The 17,790-nt window shown below is 40.7% G+C and overlaps 1 protein-coding gene across 1 annotated transcript in view; it reads left to right on the top strand.

The window, feature by feature from the left end:
- Positions 1-17,790, top strand: part of crnkl1 (crooked neck pre-mRNA splicing factor 1) — a 71,811-nt gene that overhangs the window by 22,448 nt on the left and 31,573 nt on the right. Inside the window, exons 4-9 of the mRNA XM_028797517.2 lie at positions 6,256-6,414; positions 6,552-6,718; positions 6,946-7,124; positions 7,240-7,410; positions 7,529-7,720; positions 8,089-8,148. Of these exons, the coding sequence (XP_028653350.2) occupies positions 6,256-6,414; positions 6,552-6,718; positions 6,946-7,124; positions 7,240-7,410; positions 7,529-7,720; positions 8,089-8,148 (928 nt within the window). The remainder of the gene's footprint in view (positions 1-6,255; positions 6,415-6,551; positions 6,719-6,945; positions 7,125-7,239; positions 7,411-7,528; positions 7,721-8,088; positions 8,149-17,790) is intronic.

Raw genomic sequence — 17,790 nt, 5'->3', positions numbered from 1 at the left:
ATAAACAAAAAGATACAGTTAGAATGTATAAACTCCACACACATGCTTGAGATGGAAATCTAGCTCAGGACTCTAGAATTATAGTTCATCACTAACCATTATAGTAAAGTAGTGCAGTTCTGTACATCCTTAGATTTTTGCACCAACATACTTTCTAAATATGTCCATTTATAGTATGTATATTCTAAGAATACTCCTGCACATTTTGGAAACATTTAAATCACAAAAAGTGTATCTAACGTAATCTAATAATGAAAATCCTTGCATATTACCAGTTAATTTTAGAATAGCCATTAAAATTTTGCTTTTAGTATATATAGAGTCATAATTTACTGTCCACGGGCCTCATGTATAAACGGTGCGTACATACAAAAATGTTGCGTAAGCCTGTTTCTACGCTGAAATCGTGATGTATAAAACCTAAACTTGGAGTAAAGCCACGCACATTTTCACAGTAGCTCAAACCCTGGCGTATGCAAGTTCTCTGCTCAGTTTTGTAAACTGGCGGCACCCAGCATCAAAGCAGTGCTACTGTTCTAGTGTGGTTTCCCTTTCTTTTTTAGATCCACATCCCTGATGTGGCTTTATAAATACACTGAAATTAACTACATATTATTTATTAGTTTAATGCATCTGATTGTAATTAACCTGTAACAATATAATGGCCCAGGGAATAGCCAAAGTATTCTAAATACCATAGCTGCTTTAGCGTTGTTACTCTCAATGCATCTTCTTCTTCTTCTTTCAGCTGCTCCCGTTAGGGGTTGCCACAGCGGATCATCTTTTTCCATATTACTCCCGCTGCACCACTCAGAATATTTATATCACTGTATCTGAGTGGGGAATCACAGAGCTATACCAGCTGATCAGAAAATTATTGGGATACAGCATCAAGCACACGCAGCCTCAGCCATAATTGCCAATATTGTCTATTGAACTGCTCTCATACGACAAACGCTTCAGAGCCTTTCCTGTACTGACCTTGCGGTTCAGAAACAGTTTCATCCTAAGAACTATAAACGCATTCAATCAGTCCATCAAGTGCTCCTTGTGGAACTGTTTGTACTTATTAGTACAATTACCTCACTGTAAACTTGCACTACAGTTATAATATTGCACAACCTGAGCCACTTTATAAAGCGTGTATTTACATATGATGACGATATCAGTTTTAAGATGAAATGCAGCAAAATATGTTTGTTATATTATACAGATAAAATTTTAACTTCATTTAAATAATCTATATTGTTAGTGATTAAACATGTGAGGACACGGTGTCGCAGCGCTAGAAAGGAACTGGCGCGCCGTTCACGGATTGTTCCAGCCTCGCGTTGTATTCTTGCTGGGGCTGGAGCGACACTGGATGGATAGATAGATAGAATAATTAAACATGTACTACGAAGATATTTCAATGTTCCTTAAAAGTTTTGAAGAATCGGCGTTCTAAGCTTAAAGATGGTTTAACATCTATTACAGAGCTGATTGTGTGGCGATTGGGTATTTGGAGAAAGAAAAGGAAGGACAGGAATTGGGGGTTAGTACGTTTGAAAGAGACAGTACTGCTACAATAAAGTATTTCATCGAAGGTCGTGCAGCAAGCATCTTGCGTGAGACATGAACAATCATTGCGCCACCGTGTTCCCATGTTTAATAACATGCTTTAACTCCTATCATCATGAAAATGATATCACGTATACATCTCAGTATTTTAATTATTCGGAGAGCTGTAATATTACAAATGTAATGGATTCTGTGTCCTGTCGGAGGAAGAGAAAGCCCAGAAGCATGTGGTGATTCACACACACAGAGCACATAGAAGATCAAATAAAAAACAAAGCATTTAACATGCTACTTTAGTTACGATGGGATTTGAGAAACTAGTAAATTAAATGATTTTAAGATGAAGTTTATTATGTTCTACTTTAATGACAAACTATGTGATTGAAGTGGAAATTTCGAGGTTAAATTTGACATTTCGAGTATTTTTCCCACTGTGTGCCTATTTTTTTTTCTGTGTACCCTAATAAGCTTTCATATGACACTCAGACGGTGGGCTACAACTCGCCTTTTCACGGCGACTTTGATATGGGACAACTTCTTTTTTATTTTGGGCACTGTGCAACTTTGTGAACTTGAGCTTTCGACACTCTGTCACTCGATCAGCTTCCTTTTTGTTGTTTGTACCACTTTTTAAACCAACAAATAGTATGTTTTTCCTTGCGTCCACTTGGTATTCGCTGAAATTCTTCTATTTTTCCCCGTGCTTTTGCCATTGTCTTTTCACTGAAGGCTCAGCTTAAGGGCTGTTTGTATTGATTTGCATATTCAAAGAGACGTAATTCTGGGAGGAGTTGGGGCGGGACAGCAGGCGCATGCACGTGCGTTACTTTTCACGCTGACTGGGATTTATGTAGCGGAAGAATGTGGAAGTGGGCGAATGCCCAGATTTATGCATCTGGATTTTTTTGTGCGTACGAACATTTCTGCTTTTGTGCTTATGCCATGTTATTGTGTGAATTCTACGCACGGCGTTATGCATGAGGCTCCACCTGTTTATACAAATGTGGATAAATTTATTGGTACCCTTACAGCTCACTGAAAAAGTGCTGTATGCTACCTGAAAAGTGATTTAAATAAAAGTCAATTGTTCCTTCTATACCTGCATATGCCTTTGATATATCGTTGAGTAAAGCAAAGCAAATATTGCTTATTCTACGAAGATATTCTGAAATGGCCTGGACACATTTGTTGGCATACCTAGAAAAGATTATAAATAACTAGATTTTTCAAACTAGCTATTTTCCTTAATTAGTATTGTGCATATCTCCAGTCGTGCAGTCAGTTAGTAAGCCTATTTAAATGAAGAATAGTAGTCACTCTGCTGTTTGGTGTCACTGTATGTCCCACATTGAGCATGATCTTGAGAAAGCAAAGGAAAGAGTTGTCTGTCAGATCAGAAAGAACATTACAGACAAGCATGCTAAAGGCAAAGGCTGTAAGCAGCTACAAGCAGCTTGATCTTCCTGTGACCAGCCTTAATGGAGGCAGCTGCAAAAGGAAAATCGACCTCAGAATGGGCAGAAAGATAGTGAGAGTGGTATACAAAAAGCCAAGGACAACTTCCAAAGAGATACGAGCTGAATTCCAAGGTCAAGATCCATCAGTGCCTGATTGCACCATCTGTCACTTTTTAAGTGACAGTGGGCTCAATGAAAGAAGACCCAGGAAGACTTCACATATAAAATACAACCTGGAATTTGACAAAATACTTATTGAGAAGCCACAAAGCTTCTGGCAGAATACCCTTCGGAAAGATGAGACAAAACTGGAGCTTTTTGGTAAGGATGCTCAGATCAGGTTTTTTAAGGCTGATGCCAATCACCGATTTCATGTTATTTGTTCATCCTATACCGATTTTTTTATATATATATATATATATAAGTTTTTTCTGTACTGTACCTATTTGAAACATGGCTAAATTAAATAAAAGTAGTTTTCACCATTTTTCTTACAACAAATTTACATATAAAAATATATCTTGTATATATAAACTTCTACACGTGGAAGTGTGTGTGTGTCCGGCCCGGAAGTGAGAGGTGGAGTTGGGGTAAGGGCTCCACCTCTGAGGAAGCCTGTTTCCAAACTCGCTTAGCCACTAATAACACAAGCAAGGCCAGCACATCAGCAAAACGAAACCTCAGAAGAAAGACAGTCACTTAGCCACTAACATCAGCAAAACGGTATCCCTTTTACTTTTCCTCCTGCCACTAAACAAGTCGACAAAACGAATCCTCCTAGGAGAGAGATGTCCAGAGTAGTTCCTTTCAATTTTTTTTTTGACGATTTCAATAGTCTATAGGATATTGGCAATTAAGTGCTGCTTAAATATACAGTAAATATACATGCACATTTTAATAATTTTAAATCATGAATTGCGCTACAGCTTTTTGCTGTTAAAATACACATTTACTATATTTTTTTTTCTTCAGTGTATCAAGTAGACATTTGTAATTCTTGAGGTGTAATTATAAAATCTAGATTACTGTTTTAATTATGTAGTACCTATTTCATTTCTTACCATAACTTATGCTGTATGGCACACAGTAACAAAAAATAAACACCGTACAAATCCTTTTAAAAAGCCTATTGTTTACTAAGCAGAAATTTCAATTTGTGTTTATCTTTTCTTTTTCGAATTTAAAGTGTGAGCTGATGCATTTTAAATAAGCTTCCTGTCCAAACTCAAGCGGTGTCCATTTTAATTTAAAGGACAAAATAAAGGACTGAATTCCTTAAATTAGCTTTTCTTGCTGTTTATCTAGTTACACCTGACAACTTCTCCAATTACTTTTTTTTTTCCTCCAGTTGATTACTCCACTTTCTTTAATGTAAAGGGTAATATACTAATCGTGTTTTATTCATTGGTAAAACAAGCTTCTAGTTCCTGCTTTTTGTTTACATTGCAGGAAGTTTGCTGCAAACGAAAAAAAAAGATGTGCACTCACTTAACTACTGTAATACCTTGTGTAAAGCAGTGCAACTAAATTGCCATAAAGCTTAGAAACGCAGAGGCTGAAAACATTGGTTTTTGTGATTGACCTTTTTACCAATCACCAGCCTAGTCTTTTTTTTTTTTTTGTGAAAATAGGCCAATTTCATCCATCCATCCATTATCCAACCTGCTATATCTTAACTACAGGGTCACGGGGGTCTGCTGAAGCTAATCTCAGCCAACACAGGGCGCAAGGTAGGAAACAAACCCCGGGCAATTAATTGTAAGTCAATTAATTAGGGCCACCTAGTCCAGTTGTATTGGCCAGGATGCCTTTATGTTCCTTTGGGACCTCTTGTCTGGGTAAGGGACCTTCCTGGTTCCTGGCTGGGATGCCCATCCATCCTTGGTACTACCTACACCACTTAATTCTTCTAAAAAAAAAAAAAAAAAAAAAATAGTCTAGTTTTAGAAGTCCCTGAAGTCCTAATGTCTACCATACTACTTGGTAGCTTACTCCATGTGTCTATCGTTCTCTGTGTATAGATGAACTTCCTAACATTTCTGTCAAGTTTACTCTTAATAAGTTCCCAACTGTGTCCCCGTGTTCTTGATGAACTCATTTTAATGTAACCGTTTCAATCCACTGTACTGTTTTCCTTCATAATTTTAAACACTTCAAACATGTCTCCTCCTAATCGTCTTTTGCTTAAACTGAAAAGGCTCAGGTCTTTTAATCTTTCCTCATAATTCATCTCTTGTAGATGTGGAACAAGGCTACTCACTCTTCTCTGGACTTTTTTTAGCGCTGTTAATCTTTTTTGTAGCCTGGAGACCAAAACTGTACACAGTAGTTCAGATGAGGTCTTACCCATGCATTGTTACACTTGAGCATAATCTCCTTAAACTTGTATTATAAAGCTTGTACTTGAAATCTATGAAAAGAACTGAAACATGCAGTCTAGTGAAGGCCCCATTCAAACCAGACATGGCCGGAGCAGTTTGCTCATGAAGAATGGGTCAAACTACCAGTTGAGAGGCGCAGAAGTCTCATTGAGAGCTACAGGAGTCACTTGTTTGGAGTGATTACCCCTCCAGGTTGTGCAACAAAATACTAGGTTATGGGTCCCATCACTTTTATCCATCTATTCTCATTTGTGTTATTATAGGAAATGTCCTTTTGAATGAAAACTTTAAAGCAAAGTCTGATTTTTGTTAAATACGGAAATAACAATGATGGGTGCCAGTTTTATCAGTTTCAAGTTATTTCAGAGACTGTTTGTGGGTTCTTGTTTTTTCATGTAGGTGTACCTACAGATTTGTTCACATCTGTATAATTAACCAGATTATGTACTTTTCTTTTCAGCTTGCAATCTTTCTTATATAAAACATCCTATCTATTCATATAAATTTACAGCTAAAAAAGTAGCAAGGAATTCTAGTTTGTTCACCTAAATTAATTTTAGGCTTCTTTCTTAAAACAGGAGCAATAATTTACGTTTTTAAGTTTTACACACGTGTAAAATTTTTAGGTATATTTGCTATTTGTCCTATGTTTTTTCATCTTTGTCTTGTGTTTTTCAGGCTACTGTGTTTTTTGTTTGCCATAAATGGGCAAGTTGCAGTATATACTATGCAAAAACTCCATGCATTCCAGCAAGTGTATTTGCCTAGTCGTTGGTACTACCTTAAATTTAATTACAAATGCAATGTATTTTCTTTGTTTGTGAAGGAAGTATTAAAATATTATTTTCCAATTCTAGGGCACGTTCAATTTACGAACGTGCATTAGATGTAGATCACAGAAATGTTGCTCTTTGGCTCAAGTATGCAGAGATGGAAATGAAGAATCGACAGGTGAACCATGCCAGAAATATTTGGGACAGAGCTATCACTATCCTCCCTCGGGTCAACCAGTTTTGGTAAGAATAGCTTGGATCAGAATTTTGACAAACCGGAATTCTTAAGATATATGATTACACGTTTGTTAATTATTTGATTATTCTATACTTAACTTGGCATTCTTCAAGCAAAAATAAATCGGTGTGTTTATAATTAGGTACAAGTATACATATATGGAAGAAATGTTGGGAAATGTTGCTGGTTGTCGCCAGGTGTTTGAGCGATGGATGGAATGGCAGCCAGATGAACAGGCCTGGCACTCCTACATCAATTTTGAATTAAGATACAAAGAAGTGGAAAAAGCCCGCAATATTTACGAGAAATATATCCTTTTAATTAAAAGTTTCTAAGTAGTAGCTATATCTTAGTTGTAAGAAAAAGGTTTGTAGGCATTAATATTTGAAATGGCTAAGTGATGTAGTTAAATGTTTAGGATGTCAATAAAATATGATTTTCAGTTACAGGTGGGGGATATTTTATGTAGATTCATTATTAAATTCAGGGGTTTCTAAGGTCCCATTTGAAAAAAAATTTCCTTTACTTCTGTGAACTTGTATTTGTACACCCGGAGGTGAAAAACTGGATTAAATATGCTCGTTTTGAAGATAAACATGGATATATTGCTCATGCTAGGAAAGTGTTTGAAAGAGCAGTGGAATTCTTTGGGGAGGAATATATGGATGAACAACTGTTTGTGGCATTTGCAAAGTTTGAGGAAAAACAAAAGGAGGTAATTTTTCAAATTTTATTATGTCTTGAGTAGAATTTTTATATACATGTAGAGTTTGCAACTAATTATGAAAATACTATAGTTTCACTTGGTTTTGATTTTAAACCTTCACTAGTCTGAAAGAGTCAGAGTAATCTACAAATATGCTTTGGACAAGATTCCTAAACAACAAGCTCAGGAGCTCTTCAAGAACTATACAATATTTGAGAAGAAATTTGGCGACAGGAGGGGAATTGAAGATGTAATAGTTAGCAAGAGACGCTTTCAGTATGAAGAGGAAGTTAAGGTAAGTTTTTAGATATGATGATCTATTCAAAAATTAAAACTTTTCTAAATGATTTATTTTTAAAGCAATTTGGTCTATTGCTTTAGTTCCATGTTTTTGTATTATTATTACATTCTAGGCAAATCCTCACAATTATGATGCCTGGTTTGATTACTTGAGACTTGTTGAAAGTGATACAGATTCAGACACTGTTCGAGAAGTCTATGAGAGAGCTATTGCGAATGTCCCACCTATCTCGGAGAAGAGGCATTGGAAAAGATACATTTATCTGTGGGTTAACTATGCACTTTATGAAGAACTAGAAGCCAAGGTAATACATTTTATCTGAAATGAAAAATATAATCACATGATCAAAAAAAACTTTGTGATTTTATTATGTGTCATTTTATATAACTGTGGCCACATGTTTTTGGTTTAGGTTTGAATAAGGTTTTAGATTTTAAATCTCATCAGTACGTCTGAGCAAGTCACAAATTGTGTTTGTCCAATTAAAAACATTTCTAATGAATCTGTTCTATTAGGCTCTTGGTGTGAAGTCATTTGCTATACCTTTCATCATTAAAGAAACTTTATAATATGAAAGTAATTATCACCCTGAAGTATCATAAATAATCGAAACCATTTGTTGTGTTAATGTATAATCTTAAATTGACTTTAATTAAATTTGTTTAATTACAGGATTCAGAACGAACAAGGCAAGTTTACCAGGCATGTCTAGAACTAATTCCACATAAAAAGGTATTGTATTTTAATTATTTTGACTCTCAGGTTAAGTGCTGGAAGTGACTAAAGTTGTATTGTAAAGTTCTATTACAATTGTTTTGTATTAGATAATTTACCAAAAGTTAAATCACTAAAGTTTTCTGATCAAATTATGACTGGAGTTATATACATTAAATAATACTGTATTGTTATTTGGAATACATGCATTTTATGTGTGTTCCTTGTCTACAACGATCTGGGTAAATGTTGGATGACAGGAAATGCGAGGCAAGAAATGTTGAACACATAACTAAAACAGAAACTTTTTCCACGTTATAGTAATAATGAAGTGAAGTGTATAATGTGTGAAGACTTTAGTTCAAATATCAAATAAACACTTTCACAAAAGGTATAACAAAACAAGTGTGCTTTTATTCAAGAATATAACCAAAGAAAAGCAAATCATTTAACTCTTTTAGGGCGGATGTCGACTTTTGTCGACAGGAGGGGTTGAAGGCGAATGTCGACAAATGTCGACATCCAGGGATAGAGGGCGACAATCAGCTGTTAATGGCGACAAATCTCACAGTTACGTCACAGGCATTCCCTCTGTGCTTGGAGGAATGCTAGACTCGTTGACTCGGCAACTAAACCTTGCGTGTGCATGAGTTACGAAATGTAAACAATGGCAAGATGGCACCAACATGTGAAAAGGGAGCGAAGGAAGTGCAGAAAAGAAAACACTCGGCAGACGATGTTTTGCGCATTATTGCGGAGTCGGACTCTTGATTTTTCAGAATCGGGTTTTATTGGCAGTGATCAGGAGATCGAGCAAGAGAGTGAGAAGCTGGCATCAGCTGATCAGACACCAGCCGATGCCGCGCCAGCGGATCTGCTGCCAGTTGAGTGCCTTCGCGCAGCCAATGCATCTACGGCAAGGTTCGCATGAGATAAATACACAGACATTGATCCGTTGAGAGCCGATCTGACTACCGGAGTTTACAAGACGGCATGGCTTGCTGTTGGACACAACAGATCACCAGCTGCTGTACTTCAGGCTGCTCTCTCCTGATGCTGCTTTTCAGCTACTGTCAGACGAGACAAACAGGTAGGCAGAGAATTTTTTTGAATCGCAGGCTGTGTTTGCATCGCATTCTCGTTTTTCAAAGTGGAAACCCACAACAAAAGACGAGATGAAGTGCGCTGTGGCATTACAAATAGAGATGGGACAGAACTGGTGATATAACTTCAGGGAGCATTGGTCCAAACGTGTTTTGTCCCGTGGTGGCTTTGGACAGGTTATGCAGTGTGGTGATAGGTACGTGCTGCTGCAAAGTTTTATTCACTTCTGTAATAAACAGAAGCAAATCCCATGGGGTGAACCAGGCTATAATGCCATACATAAAGTTCATAAAGTTTCAGAAGATGAAAAGAGGTGACAGTACGGTTTTCATGCAGGCAGAAAACTTGGTGGCAGTGGCATGGCACGATGGCAAATGGGTGACTTGTCTCTCTACAGTACACACTAACAATATCTGTGAGAAAGTGCAGCAACAGACAATTGAAAAATAGGCACCAAAGCAACACATATTGTAAGGAGTGCAATGTGGCAATGACTGAAATTGGCTGTTTTGAGTGAGATCAGACTTTGCAGGACTTTGCTGTGTAAAATGTATGTGAAATCATAGAGTATGTAGGCTCATACAACATGCAAGACAGTAACATTTGTCAAAAGTAAATATTTTTTGTTGATTTGATATGTTAAACAATTGCTTTGTGTTCTTTTTTAAAAAATGTTAGTTTTTGGAAAAATATTCAGCCCTGGGAGAAAAGAAACAAAAAAAAAAATTAGCCCAAAAAAAGAGTTAATGTACATGTTGCCGTCAATGAGTAAAAACCCAAGCCCAAATTTCAATCGACAGAAAGTCAACGTGTCTGTTTGGCTGATGCAGGGGTAAGAACTGCTGTCTTGTAATCAAGAGGTTACAGGTTCGAGTCAGAGCTCTCTCTATTTTGAGTAGTGAACTGCTATTATTACTACTATAATATAATAAAAACATCCATTTGATTTGAGTCTGTAACACCCAGTTTAAATTTTGGCTACTCATAAAAGTTAGCGTTGTTTTTTTTTTCTTTTTCTTATTCAGTTTTATTCTGTCAGTGATGTTCACTTGGTACAACGGACTTGCCTTCCCTTCTCTGAGTTGTTGCCATTTATCTCCATTCTTTTCTCAAGAGCACCAATGACCACAGTTGGTGCTGTGGTTGATGCCTGCTCAGAACTATTTGTTGTACTGGCAATCAAGTATACAATGCCCTGTGACCGCTATCATGCAACATTTGCACTTTCACAACAAAGACACCATTGCAGAACGTGTGAAAAACAACACGTTTGCTGCAGTCTCAGGCATCTGGCAATGTTTTGTTGAGAACTGTGTTTTGAGTTACAACCCAGGGCAACATATTACAGGGAAACAGCAAATGTTTCCAACCAAAGTCCGTTGTCCTTTCTTGCAGTACATCTCAACCAAGCCTGACAAATTTGGCATAACGCTTTGGATTGCAGCAGATTTGGAGATAAAGTACATGTGCAGTCAAGTCAAGTTGGGGAGCATGCACTGGTACAGTGCGTTGCTGCACCCACTACACCGCGAAACAACTCGGGATCCTGGTTGGCAACCCCACAAGACACGCGGTCCAGTCCTACCCTCCGGAAATGACCCTCCATCTGCCGTAGCCAGGTGTTACGTGGGCGACCCCTTGACCTGGTCCAGCCACTTGGATCCCCAACAATGAGCATCTTATGAGCCGGATCACCCTTGGGAAAACACGCCACATGGCCGTAGTGCCGTAACTGAGGCTTCCTCACAATGCAGGTAATGAGCCTCAGTCGGGGCTCCATGAGCAACAACTCATTCGACACGAAGTCAAACCAACGGTACCCAAGGATTTTCCGGAGAGACACAGTACCAAAGGAGTCCAGTCTTCATCTCAGGTCACTGGATAGCATCTATGTCTCACAACCATATAGTAAGTCAGGAAGCACCAGGACTGTAAAGACTTGGACCTTCGTCCTTTTGCATAGATATTGGGAGCGCCACACACCCCTTTCCAGCAACCTCATGACTTCACAGGAAGAGTCACCAGAAACATGAATGTCACTGCCAAGGTAAGTAAACCTTTCAACAAAGTCAACACTCTCTCCGCAAACAGACACACTGCTGATGGCTGTGCCCAAGAGGTCATTAAAGGCCTGGATCTTGGTTTTTACCCAGAACACTTGCAAGCCCAGACACTCAGATTCCTCACTAAGTCTCTCGAGCGCCCCGATCAGAGCCTCCATTGACTCGGTAAAGATCACAGCATCATCAGCAAAGTCAAGATCTGTGAATCTGTCTTCACCAACAGATGCCCCACAGCCACTATACCCCACGACCTTGCCCAACACCCAGTGAATACAGGCATTGAACAGAGTAGGAGCAAGAACACACCCCTGACAAACCCCAGAATCAACTGGGAAAAACGCAGAGGTCCTACCTCCACTATGCACAGCACTCACAGTACCAGTGTACTGGCCAGCCATGATATCCAGCAACCTTGAGGGGATCCCGCGAACCCTCAGGATGTCCCACAGGGTAGCTCGATCAACTGAGTCGAACGCTTTGCGAAAATCGACAAAGGCTGTAAAGAAACTCTGCCGATATTCGTGTTTGCGCTCTATGAGAACCCTCAGTGCCAGGATGCGGTCATTGGTAGACTTAGGCGTAAAACCAGACTGTTCCAGTCGCTGGTAGGTGAGCAAGTGATCACTGATCCTATTGAGGACGACCCTAGCAAGGACCTTACCCGGCACTGAGAGCAGTGTTATCCCCCTGTAGTTGCTGCAATCCAGGCGAACACCCTTCCCTTTCTAGATAGGGATGACAAGTCCTGTTTTCCAGTCTGTTGGGATGATGCCAGTCTCCCATACAGAAGTAAAGATTGCTTGCAATACCAGGAGGACAGCCTTACCACCAGCCTGGAGAAGTTCACCCCGGATACCACAGATTCCTGCAGCCCTTGCCCCCCTCAGCTGGTTCACCACCTGCGCAATCTAGATAGATTGGGTGGTTCACAGCTAATTGGAGGATCAGCCTCAAGAACCGTGGACCCAGAGATATCCAATGTCCTAGCCGGAGGATCAGCTTTGAACAACTGCTCAAAGTAGCCAGCTCAGCGGGTCACAACTACAGTGTCATCTGTATGGACCATTCCATCAGCTGCCCTGACTGCGACTCTCCGAGGAACAGATTCAGATGTGCGTAATGCTTTGATTCCTCTGTAAGCAGGATGTGAGTCGCTAGACCACAGATGGTGTGTCACTTGCTCACAGATTCCTCCAACAAACGCCTCTTTATCTGCCCTCAGAGCGTTCGCAGCCGACTATCTCAGTTCCTGGTACAGACCAGAGTTGCCATTGAGCCGTGCGCTGCAGCTCCTCTCGATGATATCCAGGACGCCCTGCGAGATGAAACACCTCCTTCTGGGAACACTGGTAACACCAACACAACCCTCAGCAACCTTCGGGGTCTTGTTGCGGAAGGTCTCCCACATCACATTAGGATCGGCAGTCATACCCAAATCTGAAAGTTCCTCACACAAACTGTGTGCAAACTCATTAGAAACCACTTGGTCTTGGAGTCTGGCCAAGTCCAGGCTCATTTTCCTAGTAGGTGGTAACCTACTGGACCTAAGCTGGATCCTAAGAGTAGCAACAACAAGTCTGTGGTCTGAATTCACAAACTGGGCTCTTCTGTAGACCCTGCAGTTTTGCAAGAGCCTCCAGCGTCTGCTCACGAGGATGTGATCAATCTCCTTCACCACACCACCAGTATTGGAGTACCAAGTCCAACGATGCAGTTCAGGGCGCTGGAACCAGGATCCAGCGATTTGCAGCCCCTGACCTTTTGCAACGTCAAGGAACATGGAGCCACTTTCACCACGGTCACCAGACCCATGGGTACAGAGACAATACTCATAGCCAGCCCTGTCAGTGCCAGTGGCTGCACTGAAGTCGCCTATGACCAGAAGAACGTCACCTCATGGGCACCCATCAACCACCGAGCAAAGCTACGAATAAAATGTCTCCCTCGCCGAGACAACAGACAAGGCACTCGAGGAGTGCCGTAATCTGAGTCCCATAATACGCTCGTTGAAAGGAGTGACATCGGACACCATCGGAAGAAGCCTGTGCAATGTGCAATGCCATTCCTTATTTAAAAAAAGATCCCACAAGAGAAAGACTTTCCAAAACTGTGGTCATAAAGCTTATGGAGCCATTTCTGGACAAAGGCAGAACCATAACAACAGACAACTTCACATCGCTTTTGCTTGCAAATAGACTGCTGCACCGCAACACATCTCTGCTTGACACCATAAATAAAATGGGATGGGAAATTCCACCTGCAGCTAAAGTCACTTTCGTATGTGAGCAATTCTCCATGCTAGTATTTAGATCTGACAGAGTCCTGATGTTGGTGTATGCACCCAAAAAGAAGAAGCCTGTCTGCATTCTCAGTACCATGCACCATAACACGGAGTATGGGCAAGATCGAAACAAAACATGTTCAAATGACAACTCCTGTTCAAATGGCATAGCGTTTTCAAATAATGACGTTTTCATGCATGAATGTGTGTGCATGCATGAGAGAGGCAGAGACCGATTTGATCTCACTCAAGTGGTTACAGGAATATAAAATAAAAACTTCCACAAAGGTATAATGAAACAAGTGTGCTTTTATTCAAGAATAAAACTGAATAGCAAAAAATTCAAGTGACAACAAAATACCAAAAATAATATGATTCACCGACGTTTGTGTGTCTGCTTATATCCCTTCAGTGATATCTTTTACAGGTAGAAAAATTTACATTGGGTGTTACAGACTGAAATCAAATGTATGTTCTTACTATATCATAGTAATAATAATAGCAGCTCACTACTCAAAACAAGGAACACCCGGACTCAAACCCGCGATCTTTTGGTTATAAGGCAGCAGTTCTTATCTCTGTACAACCCAAGAAGACATGTCAATTTTCTGTCGATTGACATTTCAGCTTGGGTTTTTAACTCATTGACAGCAACATGTAAATTGAATGATTTATGTTTCTTTTATTACATTCTTGAATAAAAGCGCACGTGTTTATCTGATATTTGAACTAAAATATTCACACATTATACACTTCACATCATCTATACTAATAAAAAGCAAAGCCCTCACTGACTGACTCACTCACTCACTCATCACTAATTCTCCAACCTCCCGTGTAGGTAGAAGGCTGAAATTTGGCAGGCTCATTCCTTACAGCTTACTTACAAAAGTTAGGCAGGTTTCATTTCGAAATTCTACGCGTAATGGTCATAACTGGAACCTCTTTTTTTGTCCATATACTGTAATGGAAGGCAGCAAGATGGCCGTAGGAGACGGAGTTGCGTGTCGCGTCATCACGCCTCGCACGTAATCACGTGAACTGACTGTGAACTCAGTACGTAGAAAAGAAGGAGGAGCCCCAAAGAGCGCTGAAGAAAACATTCATTACACAATTGACAAGGCAGCGAAACAATAAGAAGCGAGTGAGTGACACATACAAGCATCTTCATAAGACACGAGGTATAAAAAAGCATGGTGTAAACCGTAAGTTTAAATTAACTTTATAGAAATGCTCCCGCTGCCGTTTGCAATATCATATTCACGAGATACAAGTTTAATGAGAAGACACGAGGTATAAAAAAGCACGGTGTAAACCGTAACCTTAAATTAACTTTATAGAAACGCTCCCGCTGCCGTTTGCAATGCCATATTTGCGAGATACAAGTTTAATGAGAAGACACGAGGTATAAACGAGAGTTTGGATCACTTTGTAACAGAGTTAAAATTGCTGTAGCGAGAAACTTTTAACTGCCGGGTCTTAGCTAACATTAAATAAACCCGTGGACATCGCAACATCACACAAGAGAGCGGCTCATGTGAAGTGACTGAACGCAGCAGGAGTGATCACTTCGATGAATCAAACCTGTTCAAAAAACACATTACACAATTGATAAGGTAGGAAAAGAATATGAAACAAAGCACGGTATAAACCGTAACTTTAAATTAAGTTTATAGAATCGCTCCCACTGCCGTTTGCAATACCATATTCGCCCCTGCGAAGCGCGGGGATTTTGCTATATATATTAAACTATTTCAACCATTCTATGATCTGCTTCTCGCAACTGAAAGAGGGCACCGTGCCAGAAGTTAGCCGACTTGCTGACCAACCACAAGCGTTACCTGGTAGGTAACCACCCATACAATCAGATTGTGAATCAGACTACGAATGCCTGCAATGTAATTACCCCGATCTACATGCTGTCAAATGAACGAACCACACGCCGTGGCACAACGTTAAGGGCTTCGCCTCTAGCGCTGACGTCCGAGGTTCGATTCCCATAAGGGAGTGCAGTGAGTGTGTACGCCTGATGAGCCCACAATTACGGCGAAACACGTGTTGCATACTATGCATCTTCAAAGCACGGTGTAAACCGTAAGTTTAAATTGAGTTTATAGAAACACTCCCGCTGCCTTTGCAATACCATATTCGCGAGATACAAGTTTAATGAGAAGACACGAGGTATAAACGAGACTTTGGATGACTTTGTAACAGAGTTAAAATTGCTGGAGCGAGAAACTTTTAACTGCCAGGTCATGTCGCGTGTTCTCGGGTAGGTACACCAAAAAATGTATACATTTATGCATGTAATGGGCAAACAAAAAATGTACTATACCCGAAAGCACTGCAGTAGTACTCAATGTATCTTTACTTCTTAAATGTTAATGTTTTACTGTTTAATAATTTATACGCTTCTTATATGTTGTTCAAATTCTTTTATCAAAATACCAGTAACAGCGCACTGCATGATAACATGGAGTGAATACACTTGACATGAGCATTCATGTTATTTATCCTCTTTCTCTGTACGTTTATCATTCGTTTGCTCAGAGGTTGATGCGTTTGCTGCTTAATGAGCAGCTCTTCACCCTAGCGTCCCGCTGCTTCTCTTCTTTCGTCGGCATCTTTTCTCGTTAAAACTGATTAAGTTAGTTTTTGTGTTGCGATAACTTAGTATGTTTTCTTTAATTTTTCAGTTAAGCTGGCACTTAAGTCTTCAATCTGCCTCAAGAATGATTAGCGAAGGTGGTAGGGAATGAAAATGGCACCCGTACGCATCCACCACGGCCGCACTGGTGCGCGCAGCTGTGAGTTGATTCTACAATAAAATAAAATAAAGATAAAAAGAGTAATAAAATCATCACCCCGAAAGCGAATAGTAGATGTGACGTAGTATATGTGTACCAAATTTCAAGTCAATAGGTGAAACAGTTTGCGAGCTACAGGTGATTTAAAATAGCCACGGTAGCATATTATAGAAGAAGATTTTACTGTTTAATAATTTATATTTATATGCAATGTGCTTCTTATATATTACTTCATATTCTCATATGATAATGATGTTAATGTTGTTTATATTGATTTCTATGTTATTGTAAGTGCTCTTTATATGTCCATCCATCCATCCATCCATTGTCTCCCGCTTATCCGAGGTCGGGTCGCGGGGGCAGCAGCTTGAGCAGAGATGCCCAGACTTCCCTCTCCCCGGCCACTTCGTCTAGCTCTTCCGGGAGAATCCCAAGGCGTTCCCAGGCCAGTCGAGAGACATAGTCCCTCCAACGTGTCCTGGGTCTTCCCCGGGGCCTCCTCCCGGTTAGACGTGCCCGGAACACCTCACCAGGGAGGCGTCCAGGAGGCATCCTGATCAGATGCCCGAGCCACCTCATCTGACTCCTCTCGATGCGGAGGAGCAGCGGCTCTACTCTGAGCCCCTCCCGGATGACTGAGCTTCTCACCCTATCTTTAAGGGAAAGCCCAGACACCCTGCGGAGGAAACTCATTTCAGCCGCTTGTATTCGCGATCTCGTTCTTTCGGTCACTACCCATAGCTCATGACCATAGGTGAGGGTAGGAACATAGATCGACTGGTAAATTGAGAGCTTCGCCTTGCGGCTCAGCTCCTTTTTCACCACGACAGACCGATGCAGCGCCCGCATTACTGCGGATGCCGCACCGATCCGCCTGTCGATCTCACGCTCCATTCTTCCCTCACTCGTGAACAAGACCCCGAGATATTTGAACTCCTCCACTTGGGGCAGGATCTCGCTACCAACCCTGAGAGGGCACTCCACCCTTTTCCGGCTGAGGACCATGGTCTCGGATTTGGAGGTGCTGATTCTCATCCCAGCCGCTTCACACTCGGCTGCGAACCGATCCAGAGAGAGCTGAAGATCACGGCCTGATGACGCAAACAGGACAACATCATCTGCAAAAGCAGTGACCCAATCCTGAGCCCACCAAACCGGACCCCCTCAACGCCCTGGCTGCACCTAGAAATTCTGTCCATAAAAGTTATGAACAGAATTGGTGACAAAGGGCAGCCCTGGTGGAGTCCAACTCTCACTGGAAACGGGTTCGACTTACTGCCGGCAATGCGGACCAGGCTCTGGCAACGATCGTACAGGGACTGAACAGCCCTTATCAAGGGGGCTGGTACCCCATACTCTCGGAGTACCCCCCACAGGATTCCCCGAGGGACACGGTCGAATGCCT

Source organism: Erpetoichthys calabaricus, chromosome 3 (genome assembly GCF_900747795.2).
Source record: "Erpetoichthys calabaricus chromosome 3, fErpCal1.3, whole genome shotgun sequence".
Taxonomy (NCBI): Eukaryota; Metazoa; Chordata; class Cladistia; order Polypteriformes; family Polypteridae; genus Erpetoichthys; species Erpetoichthys calabaricus.
The sequence above is the reverse complement of the archived record's forward strand: the minus strand, read 5'-3'. Positions and strand labels throughout refer to the sequence as shown.